General features: G+C 41.5%; 1 protein-coding gene across 2 annotated transcripts in view; it reads right to left on the reverse strand.

The window, feature by feature from the left end:
- ATP7A (ATPase copper transporting alpha) overlaps positions 1–12,617 on the reverse strand; it is a 72,658-nt gene that overhangs the window by 16,441 nt on the left and 43,600 nt on the right. For both annotated transcript variants that reach the window (XM_073556197.1, XM_073556198.1), the window contains exons 6-13: positions 12,328–12,491; positions 8,420–8,581; positions 8,222–8,298; positions 5,491–5,713; positions 4,412–4,645; positions 3,206–3,297; positions 2,804–2,931; positions 1,023–1,177 (exon numbers count right to left, since the gene is read on the reverse strand). In XM_073556197.1, coding sequence (XP_073412298.1) covers positions 1,023–1,177; positions 2,804–2,931; positions 3,206–3,297; positions 4,412–4,645; positions 5,491–5,713; positions 8,222–8,298; positions 8,420–8,581; positions 12,328–12,491 — 1,235 coding nt within the window. The remainder of the gene's footprint in view (positions 1–1,022; positions 1,178–2,803; positions 2,932–3,205; positions 3,298–4,411; positions 4,646–5,490; positions 5,714–8,221; positions 8,299–8,419; positions 8,582–12,327; positions 12,492–12,617) is intronic.

The following is a 12,617-nucleotide window of genomic DNA, read 5'->3' on the forward strand; positions in this document are numbered from 1 at the left end:
GATCCTATTATACAGCAGGGGGAACAGTAATGTTGATTCGGGGGAATATAGTTAGGTGGAATGGAATTCTACTCTAATTTTCTAAAAATCTGTATTCTACAAAATGCAGATTCTTTGTAATTTGATCGGCACGATTTGAGTAAAATGGTTAGTGGTTAGTGGCTAGAGGCCATTTTGCCAAAACATAAAGGGCTGGCAAAAAAAGTGAAAAAAAACCAAACCAAAAAACAAGAACAGTCAGTCACCTCAGCGCTCATTAATACTCCATCTCTGTGCATGCAAGTCATGAAGTCAAGACTTCCGCCACAACTTTAAGACATGCTCTCGAGGCCAGAACTTCTCTTCACGACTAAGCTCGGGACGTCCCTGCCAAGCATGAAGATGCCTGGGATTTCAGCACAGGGGCAGGAAGAAGACGCAGCAAGGATTGTACGGGGATCAGTGAGCAGTAAAGGCCCTTTTACATTTAGCGATGCACCAGCGATCCAACCAGCGATCCGACCCGGTCAGGATCGCTGGTGCATCGCTAAATGATCGCTAGTGAGCTTTCATACAGAAAGATCTCACAGCGATGCAGCAGCGACGCAGCGCACGATACTCACCTTTCACACACAGCGATCCTGCGTCCTCCCGCCCGCCTCCACGCGTCGCTGGACGTCACAGCAGGAAGCCCAGCAGGAAGCGTCCGACGAGAAATGGAGCTGGACATTCTCGCGCGATCAGCGATGGACAGCGGGGGAGCCGGTCGCTGGTAAGTATCACACATAGCGATATCGCTAGCAATATCGCTATAACGTCACAAAACCAGTGACGTGCTAGCGATATTGCTTAGGGTAAAACCCCCTTAAGAAGAAATCCTGGAAGAATGTCCTGAGCAGATCAGATTTTTATGGCCATCAATGGACACCGGTTATCACAGCCCTGGACATGCAGTATAGTAAGGGAGATAAGGGACCACTTCTAATCTGAATTCAAAAAAGAAAATTCATCATCCTGTGTGACTTCACGGAGGTAACGGTTACCTTGGAGGTCTGCGCTTCTTCCACAAGTTTTACTATTTGGGATAAGGTAGTGTCTGAACCAACATGAGTGGCGGAGATGAGCAAGGAGCCATTCTGGTTGATTGAGCCAGCGATGACGCTGCTTCCCGGCTTCTTGGTCACAGGCATGGCCTCACCTGGGAAAGCACATGGTGGAGATTCAGGTCATAGAGTAAATGGAGAAATTCAGGTTATGTACATGGCATCCTGCATGTGCACTTTATATAAAACCACCCGCACGTGGTTACACAATCTGCCAGCAATAGGATAGTGTGAAACTACTAATTATGCATAATAGAACGATTAATAAATGTTCCAATCATTTTACAAATGTAAATAACCAAGATTAGAGCAGTCATCACAAACACAAGGCTGTTATATCAACAGGCACTCAATAATAAGTCAGGTTATAAACAGACAGTGGCTCAGTGGTTAATAATAATCTTTATTTTTAATAGTGCTAACATATTCCGCAGCGCTTTACAGTTTGCACACATTATCATCACTGTCCCCGATGGGGCTCACAATCTAAATTCCCTATCAGTATGTTTTTGGAATGTGGGAGGAAACCGGAGGAAACCCACGCAAACACGGGGAGAACATACAAACTCCTTGCAGATGTTGTCCTTGGTGGGACTCCACTGTAGCCTTGCAGCGCTGGGGTCCTGGGTTCAAATCCCACCAAGGATAACATCTGCAAGGAGTTTGTATGTTCTCCCCGTGTTTTCGTAGACTTCCTCTGGGTACTCCGGTTTCCTCCCACATTCCAAAAACATACTGATAGGGAATCCAGATTGAGGATAGTGAAGAAAATGGCTAAGGTGCTGCAAAATATGATGGTGCTATAAAAGCGAGATAAATAAAAAAAAAAATAAATGTCAATATCATTAAAGGGACTCTGTCACCAGGTGTTTGCGACCTAATCTGAGAGTAGCAAAATATAGGCGCAGACACCCCAATTCTTGCGATGAGTCACTTGCTGGGCTGTTGGGAATAGTTTTGATAAAATCTCTGTTTTAATCAGCATGTGATTATCACTAGAGGACTAGTAAACCTGCTGCCATGTACTTCTCCATATTCATGAGCTCTGTATAACCCTGCCCCCACCACTGATTAGCCGCTTTCTGCCTATTCACAGTGTACACAGAAAGCATCCAATCAGTGGTGTGGGTGGGGTTATATAGAGCCCAGTACTAAGAGAACTGCTAGATCTGCAGTAAAGAAAACAGCAAAATGGCAGCAAGCAGCTCTGTAAGTGATACAGCCGTGGAATCAGGGTCTTTGCCCCTACATTATGCTACTCTCGAATTTGGTAGCAAGAACATGGTGACAGATTCCCTTTAAAAAGGATTGTGTGCCTAGGATTGGGGTCAATAAGCCATCAGTATGTCATTATACAGGTGAGGTTCAGCTTTCCAATTATACCCATGTCAAAAGCAGGTCGTTAGCGTTGGCATTAGGTGGTAAGAAGACCAAAGACAAGTTGACCAGGAATGGGTACAGGTACACTGTGCCCATAATTCTGAGAAAAGTACATCTTGTTTCACTATACGTGCAGAGACTGATGGGGACAATAAAAAAAATTAAAGGGGCTATGCAACCTCATTACCATCAGTGTAGATCAGCAGCTTTGTAAGCTTTATTGGTAATGATGGAAAAGTTATTAGAACATGATAACACATACAAACACCAATCATAAAAATCTACACAACCAAGCCAAAGCCGTCCTCAGCCAGAGGCTGCTCTACAGTGTTAGCAAGTACCTGTAATAAGAGACTCATCCACCATAGAGTGGCCTTCAATTACTCGTCCATCCACAGGAAACTTCCCACCGGGCACCACTTTCACAATATCCCCTCTCTGCACCAATTCCACATCCACCTGCTCCTCACTGTGACACAGAAAAACAATTTCCATGAGTTTGAATACTTTACATTACTTTTAGAAAACATGGAAGTTCTGCCACGTTCACACGTCGGTGTGTTGAGGTTCGAGGTTCCCAACCTGGCGACCATCTGGGGGTCTCCAGACCCAAAGTCAGCAGCCTCAGACATATACAATGCTGTGAATTTCAAGACAAGTCTGTGTATCGTGGTCCGTCCTCTGACTCCGGCTTTATCATTGTAAAACGATAAATAAATGTGTATTAGTAAGAATAATGTTACCTTAGGACAGAGCGGTCAGACCTCAGCGTCACAATGGTGGCTTCAGTTGCTTGCAGTGAAATGAGTCGTGCCAGAGCTTCCGATGTTTTACTCTGGAGAAAATATTACCACACTAGTTTTTCTTCAACACCAGAATTGACGAATAGTCATTAGGGAGGAGCGAACATGCTTGGGTGCTAACCGAGTGACTTCGGCGTGCTTGAATAATATGTATGAATCGCTGCGCCTGCATGTCTCGCAGCTGTTCAATAGCTGCAACACATGCGGCGAATGTCTAACAAACAGGCTACTAAATCATCTGACCGAAGCCTCAAACCTATTTTAGTTAATTGCATCTTTGATGTAAAAATTCCAAAGCAACACAATAGTGTGGGAAAACTTCCAAGACTGGGTATTCACACATCAGAAGCCTAAAACCAGAGCCGACGCATCTCAGACTGTCTGCGTGCCAAAAATTGAAATCTACACCCATAATGAGCAGGCTTAGATGTGAACCACTAATGACACAATTTTATTGTGTAAATTATAGTGAATCGGACACTCTGTGGAGTAATCTTTTTTTTTTTTTAAAGTGGCGAGAGAAGGAAAAAGATGCAAATTTTAGGCTTTTTATGGTGTGCGGCAATATCTAGGTATATACTATAACAAAAAGGAAAAAAAAAAATGGTCAAACGTTTAATAAATCATCCCACGTATCAAGCTTAAGCCCTGTTGGTTTTAACCCAGCACCAAGCAAAACTATCATGTGGTCCACACACACACAAAAAAACTGAAAAATCCACAAATTCTGTAATAGACAAAAAGGACTATCCCACCCTGAAATAATGATGGAGATCAGCAGGTTGACCTCACTACTGAGAAAATGTCACTGCCGCCACCGATTACTGTTATAGTCATGCCACATGTAGACACCATGGACAATGCATCAATACGAACAGCGGGAATCGGATATGAATTTTTTTTTTTTTGTCAATTCCATGAAAAAAGTAATATACAATAAAGACACATGATATGTGATGTACGATCATTTGCTGGACCCCCCGTATTTTGAATAAAGGAATGTAGACACGGGAGCAGTTCAGAAAAAAGCTCCAAAGTCAGATCCTGGGTGTACGAGTTCCTTCTAAATGTCCCCTTGATCCTTTGACGACTTCTATACCCTTCCTTTAACACTCCCGTTTATGGTCAAAGTAAATTACCGCTTACCTTTGCAACATGTTCCAGCCACCGGCCCAATGCAATGAAGACGAACAGCATCGGTGGGGTGTCAAAAAAGGTAATGGGGTTTATTTTGGCTTTTTCAAACATTGCGACCAGAAGGATAACCAGTGAATAAATAAATGCAATGGAGGTGGCTAGAACTATAAGTACATCCATATTAGCAGTCTTATGCTTCAAGGCTTTGTACGCTTGAATGTAGAAGTACCATCCGCCTAAAAACTGAAACATTGACAACAGATTACTAAAAGTAGCCTATAAAGAATATGTAGAATCAAAAAAGGTGTCGATGAAAAAGTGCTCCCCATTATCCCATATCAATAGCAAAATGGTTCTCCATGTAGCCCCAACATAAAAGGGGCTGGTGGAAGATTTTCCCTACACAACCTTATTATCTTTGGGCCAATTTTTGACTAATATTCTAGTTCTAGTTCCAGTAGTATGAGCGCGAATAGAACATGGCTAGGCCCCTTCTTTCCAGCAGCAGCATGGTCAGTGTCTATGCCACGCATGCACTTACGTAGGACTGACAACTACGGGTTTTCCAGCTATAGAGAGAAAAAGGATTGTGACTGCTTACATAAACTTGGAAATACACTGCAGAGAACTAAATACACTGCGTTTCGGGGTAAATACCACCCCTTCCTCAGGAAAATACCACATATAGCTTACCTTGATAAGCTATATGTGGTATTTTCCTGAGGAAGGCGTGGTATATGTGGTATTTTCCTGAGGAAGGGGTGGTATTCACCCTGAAACGCGTCGACTAAACCACTTCTTAACTGTTACTACGTCTTGGAAATCTATTATTTGGGCAGTGCGGACTGGAATACACATCTTCTCTGCAGTGTATTGTATTGTCGGGTCGTTGACCGACCTGTGGATCTGCGGCAGCCATTCCTACATGTGCTTTAACCACCTAATACCAGGTGAGCAGCTTCCTACTTAAAAAGTGCTAACTTAATATCGAATAAGACCCTATTGCGCTTTGTGTCTCCCTTGTTTTATCTAAAACTTGGTAAATGACATTTGTGTTCATCAAAAGTGATTCCTCCAAGGTGATTTACCTGGACGGGAAGACACAGCAGGAAGGACAGCAGGTTCATGATGGACAATCCGGGCATGATCTGATACTCCAGGACCATGGTCGGGTGATACGTTGTTATATCGTCCATTGTAACATTGTGGTGGTGAAACATCATGTGATGGTCATCCATGAACATCATATAGATCATTAACCCCATTACAGGAATGCAAAAGATCAAACTGATCAGAAACGATCGCTTCCACCTGTGAAGGGAAACGTCAGATCACATCTAAGATTAGCAATAGAAGCGTCGATGCAAAGGAATGTACACTTATTAGGTTATATATAAAGTTCTAGCAAAGACAATAATGCAGAATGTGCAATCTTTATATAAAAAGTATTGAAGATGTAACCTTTATACAAGAAGAAAACATAGTATCAGATGGGAAGGTCCTTCACCCTGCTCTGCACTGATGAGGGGAAAGCAGCCACTTTCAGGAGACGACTGGTGGGACTGTCCTTGGATGAGACCTGGATAACAAGTGGGTGGCACTTCATAATGCTGGAGAAATGCAAAGAAATTCTGCATGTTGTGAATATATTAGATGTATCGCCTGTGTCGGAGATTGTGTGCACACTTGGGCAGATTGGTCAAAAAGGTCAAAGATAAGAACTATCTTTCTTGCCTATCAATCATAATGCAGCTTTTAATTAATCAGAGCTGTCCAAAAAATAAAAGCCAAACTGTGAATGGTGGATTTGGGCGGGTAAGTCTTCCTTGTGGTGCTCCCCATGAAAAGCATTTTTTGAGGTGGTGTATTCCGCCATCCCCACTGTAAAAGTGACGGCTCTTCGCGCTGTTGTCTTCCAAGAAATCCCTGTCCATGTTCTTAGGACCACTGAGAGGCTTTGAATTTTCTCAACATTAAAATTGTAACATCAAGAAGGAAGAGTTGTGGACTTATGGAAATCACAGGATGGATAGATATATGTTACTGATAGGCAAATGCCAAAAAAAAAAAAAAAGGGGAAATAAGATTTTCATCAAAAGATTTCAATTTATTCAGTATAGATTATAAGCAACAAGTGGAGAAATCCCCACCCTTACAACCCTTGGTCGTTATCGGTGAGGTTATTAATGGCTGAGGAATAGTCTGCCATGCCGAATGCACTTGGGCAAATCATCAAGCTCCTCTGCTGGCAGCTGCCTTTGTAATTGCTGACCAATGATGCCCCAGATGTGCTCGATCAGAGACAAGTCCGGAGATGCTAGGGGCCAGGGTAGCAAGTTTAGGACACGCAGGCTGCTCACGCTAGAATGAGTACCATGCGGCCTGGCCTTGTAATGTTGAACATTTCACCGCTTTTCCCTCTTGGTGTTGCAATTTCAATGTTGAGGATTGTATGTTCAATCTTATACAATCCACGTGCATTTATAAGACTAGGCAATCCCTCCATGGATGTTAGATGTGTATGTGATAGTTTAGAAATAATCTGCACTGCATTAGTATTGGAACCAGGTATTGGTAGGTAGGACTTATTTTTCTGTGATGTTTTCGGATCTCCTATCTAAAAGTAACACTGATTATTGCATAAATGGAGGACAGGACTACATTGAATCTAAAGGAGGACATCAAGAGGTTTTACTATCCTTTTCCAATTATTTATGCTTTTTTCAACTTTCAAAGTGATGGAATATTTCCTGGCAAGGATCTTCGTCACTTAGGGGGCTGCTCTGCACAACTTAAAAAGCATGCAATCACTATGAATACATAATATATAGTGATGAGAGAACGTGCTGGTTGGGATAGGGTGTTATCTAAGCAAGCTCGGGTGCTAAACAAGTGTCTTCCACGTGCTCGAAAAGTATGTTCCAGGCCCCGCAGCTGCATGTCTCACGACTGTTAGGTAATCCCTGCATGTGTTGCAGGCTGTCGAACAGTTACGAGACATGGAGCCGCGGTGACTGGAACACTGTTTTCTGCATGCTCGGAAACACTCAGTTAGCACCAGAGCATGCTCAGATAACACCTTATCCCAGAACGCTCACTCATCACTGATAATAAACAAACTGACCTAATAAGGCTCTGTGCACACGGTGCGGATTCTGCTGCGGATTTGGCCCTGCGGATCTGCAGCAGAACTGCAGGTGATGAACCGTACCATTAAAGCCTATGTAAAAAAAAAACAAACGCTGTGCACATGCTGCGGCTTTTTCCGCGCTTTTTTTGTGCGGGAAAAAAAAAAGCAGCATGTGACTTCTTTTGTGCGTTTTTGCTGCAGTTTTCCACCTGCTCCATTCTACAAATCCGCAAGTGGAAAACCGCAGTGGAAAACCGCAAAAAAAAAGGAAGAAATCCGCAGGAAAAATGCAGGTCATTTGACCTGTGGATTTAGTAAAATCAGGGCGGAAAAATCCGCGGGAGGATCCGCACTGTGTGCACATAGCCTTAAAGTGCATTGCCTCCCACCCATGAATAGCTCTAATGCAGCTGTTCCTTTGCACCACCATGAATCCACTATGTAAGAAAACAGCATGTTATTTTTTCATCATTCATTTATCATATTTGATGATCTACTGTATCAAATCAAATAAATATCAACTAAATTATGAAATGTTCAAAATGCTGAATGAAAGGATAAGAAATCTACATGGATAAGGATAATAATGAAAAAATAAATTAACATGCCATTTTCTTATATAGTGGATGCGATCGCTATTAGACAGGAATACGCCTGGTAATAAAAATAAGGCTTGGAAGTATTCATACCTCCGGATTTCAGTCCTGTGATCCAGATGACTTGCAGATCTGTCTTTTTTAACTAAAGATGTAGTGAATCCTAAATCCTAGAAAACAAGAAAAAAAAATGATGACTTAAAAGCTAAATAAAGTCTAAACTAATAATGACAGTGGTGCACATCTCTACACCCTACACAGAGGATGCATAGAATAAGAATCATCACTTACATGAATAATCTTCATCAGGTCTCTAGGTCCAATAATCTCTGGATCATATTTAATATGGGCTTTATTTGTTGAAAGGGCAACGGAGCTGTACTGTACCCCTTTAGTTTTCATCAAGCAGGATTCGATCTTATGTACACAGGAGGCACACGTCATTCCTCTAACCTGTAAGATTAGAAAAAAATGGAAAAATGCAGAAGTCACAACAGCAAACTACACAGAACCAGTAGTATCCAATATCTCCCTCAGATATGAGATATATTAGAACATCCATAATTAATGAAGGGGACATCTCCTTTCCAGAACACCCCATCTATGTAGTGAAGGGTGTCAGGGGGATCCACAGAAAACCATGTACCGTTTCAGTGGATGCTATCCCATGGCTATTTTTCTCTCTGTGCAGGCAGGGGGTGATTGTCGAAGAAGAAAATCCCTGTTAAACCGATTATCTGTGATATATCAAAGGCAAGATAAATTAAAGGGCTTGTCTTAAGAATAAAAGTACTATATGTTTTAATAAATCTTTGAATAATAAAAAATAAGTTACACAATTGGATGTGCTAGAATAAATGTGCCTGTGCTGAGATAATCTTATAAAAGTGCTCCTGCTACATACAGTTTTATTTGCTGGGTCATACAATGAATAGATGGTCTAGTTCAAGGTTGGCACTTAAGGCACCGTCTCACATAGCGAGATCGCTGATGTGTCAGCAATTTTGTGCCGCAACAGCAATCTCGCTACATGTGAAACGTACCTGTGACCGGCCTCCCCGCTGCGATCTCGCTGATCGTGATCGAAAGTCCTAGGCCATTTTTGATTGTTGGTGTCCTGCTGGCCAGCATGCATCGCTGTGTTTGACGCCGACGAGCAACCTCGTTGGTGATGCAGAACTCAGGGACGCAGGCTGGAATCGTTCAGAATAGCTGCTGTGTGACAACGCACCAGCGATCCCTACCAGGTCGTATTGTTGTTGGGATTGCTGGTGCGTCATTGAAGAGATCTGCCTGTTTGGCAGCTTACTAGCTACCATGTAGTGACACACCAGCGATCCCTACCAGGTCATATCATTGTCGGGATCGCTGGTGCGTCGCTATGTGAAAAGGGACCCTTACCAAAGCTCCTCGCCAGAGGAGGAAACATAAATCACTTATGATAAGTGAGTAAACAGAAGAGCGGGCAGGGGTCCACAGCTGCTGCTTTCTGAGGAAACACATTTCCCTGCCTGTTTTATCACAGGGGCGAGTGATGTTAATGTGTCGCCAGCTCTCTGAGGTCATCATAAATCAAATCAGTGAGACAGGAATTCAGGGGCCACCAGAGCTCTTATGTCACTGACTTGACTTACCATGAACTAAGAGTGCTGGAGATGTGGCAGAAACACTCACTACTGTGATAAAACTGGTAGGAAAATGTGTTGCCTCATAAAGAAGCAACTGTGAGACCCTGCTATGTCATCTGTATACACTCTTATCCGCATGGCTGGACACAGCAAATAAAACAGTATATAGCAGGGGCACATTAAAAAAAAAGTTTCTGTGCAGAAAATTTTATAAAACACTATTATCCAAATTCTATTGATTAAAAAGTACTTTGTCCATGGGAACACCCCTTTAATGATACATCAGTGATGCAGAAAAACCATGGACAACATACACTCCTCAATATTAAAATTGTGACATCTAATTTCAATTGATACAGAAAGGATCTATTGTGGAACCAGTGGTACAGTGATTTCTCCAAAGACACCAACACTAGTCCACATTTTGCTAACATAATCAGCCTGCGTGGCTTAAACATGCTACCATGGGCTGCAGTCTCTGGATTTGTCTCCTATCGAGAACATGTTTTATTATTGGTCAGCAACTGCAAAGAGAGCTGCCAGCAGCGGATTTTGATTATTTGTGCATTCAGCATAGCAGAACATTCAGACAACTATTAATTACTTAACTGATAGCTGCTGTATAATGAATAAATCGAATGTTTTAAAAACGGCGTTTCATTTTTTCATAATTTAAACATCAATAAAACATGTCTATCCATCCGGTGATCTCCAAAATTCCACCACTTTTCCTTCTTCGTGTTACAATTTCAATGTTAAGTAGCGTATAGAAGTAATAGATATAATTTGGAAACAGTGGCAACAGACAAAGGTAAATTGATTAGCAGGAACTCACAATTGTAAGACTGAATTAAATAGTAAAATGGGTCTTTGAAATGTTCCTTGAGATAAAAACATGATTTTAATTCTTTGCGTATTATTTTTAAACGGTGTTAAATCAACTAATATTTAATGGCAACCTGCATGTAAAATAACTGTATTAATCTGCAAACAGCTGGATAATCTGCACGGTAATGGCAATCTGGAACCATATGGCCGTCGCACTGAAGGCCCGGCTGAGGGGAAGAAATTAATTTTCTTCCCGTCAGCAGCCTTTCAGTCAGAGGCGCAGCTGGCACGGCTTCAGAGTACAACTTTGGTATTTCGTTAGTGTTATAAAATTTGGAAATGCGTAACAAGAACATTTTACCTTTTTCACCAATTTCTGAGAATCTAAATGTTTTCCTTACAGGTCGATGATGTTTGATTAACTTGTTATTTTTGCATGGCGAAATGACATTTTTTATTTGTACCATTTCGAGGTAGATATGACATTTTGATCACTACCTATCCTCTTTTTTTTTTTTTTTTCTTGCAGTGTTGTAATCATCGTAAAAAATCTTTTTCTGTTTACAGTTACCAATTGGGTTAATTATTTTATACTTTGATCAGCCAGAATTTTACAGACGTATTGATACCAAATTTTTTTTATTTGTCACTTTTTTCTTTCTATTGCCATTTAGGGGAGTTGAACCTGCCGATCATCTGATCGCATACTATACACAACTGCATGCAGTAATCGTGAAAATTATGGTCTCCTTTTAATGCCAACCACAGTCGCAGAACACACTCCCGACGAGAGAAGTACATGTACGTCACCCGTCGTTTAGGGGGTTGTTTCAAAAGAGAACTTATGACATTATGCCCTATAGAAATTTTAGAGAGGCCAGATTGAAACGCTACATTTCCTCACAAGCGGCTTCCTCTGGCAACACAAACTCATCACTGGAAGTTAGATAATCCAGATCTATAGCTTCAGTTCTAAAACACAAAAAGAAAACACAGAATGACTAATGTCCCATTAGTCATTCTGTTTTCATTTTGTGTTTCAGTCAGTGGGTGGTGTGACCACTGTCCGACCGACTTGTTCACATTTGTGCATGTCACGTGTTTTTAATCCATTTTTTCCTTGCTTTTGCATGGTTTGTGAGACCCCACCCCTCTCGTGTGACATGCACATAAAGAGCCGTCTTACACCACGTGCCCATACCAGGAAGCGCCTGTCTGAATCCTGTTCATTTAGACACTGTTCATATGTTCAGGTTTTAAATACATTAAATAGGGACTGCTCCAATAAGGGTTACCTTGACGAGGTGGAGTGGCTTGGTATATACTTTTTTGCAAAAAAAAAGTATCAACTAAATACCCTGTATTTGTTGTCATCTTTTTACCAGCACTTGCGGACTACTGTCATATTTTTTACTGCAGGGTATTTTTTGCACATTAGTCATTCTGTGTTTTCTTTTTGTGTTTCAGTCAGTGGGTGGGGTGAACAATGTCCGACCGACTTGTTCACATTTGTGCATGTCACATGTGTTTTTAATCCATAGCTTCAGTTCTAAGTAAAAATCGAATGTCTTGGCTTAATGCCCTTGTGGAACATACAGTTGCCCATCTCTAGATATCCTGAGTTCTTGGCTGACATGAAATAGATGACAAAAAAATATTGAATTAATCAAATCAATAAAATTCCACCAATGTGTCATTCCACAGTACATAGCTTATCACAACAGATCTGCACAGTGAGCTTACCACCAGCTCCAGGACACCATCTCCTTCATCAGAGTCATCTAGTACCGTTGCCTCAAAGCCCAATTCTTGGATGAGCTCGGCAATGCCCGACGGCTGTATAATTATTGGGTTGTATCTCACTTCAGCTTTGCCGGCCATTAAAGCTACTAAAACTGAATTTATACCTAAAATAGGACAAAACAATGATATTTGTGGTTGACTGCAATTACATTATCAAATAGCACAAAACCTCCACATTTTTTTCTTTTAATAAGGGCCCAAGATAATGCTCTCTATCCAAATGTGAAGGA

This window comes from Dendrobates tinctorius, unplaced genomic scaffold (genome assembly GCF_039654945.1).
Source record: "Dendrobates tinctorius isolate UK_male_01 unplaced genomic scaffold, ASM3965494v1 ptg000231l, whole genome shotgun sequence".
Classification (NCBI taxonomy): Eukaryota; Metazoa; Chordata; class Amphibia; order Anura; family Dendrobatidae; genus Dendrobates; species Dendrobates tinctorius.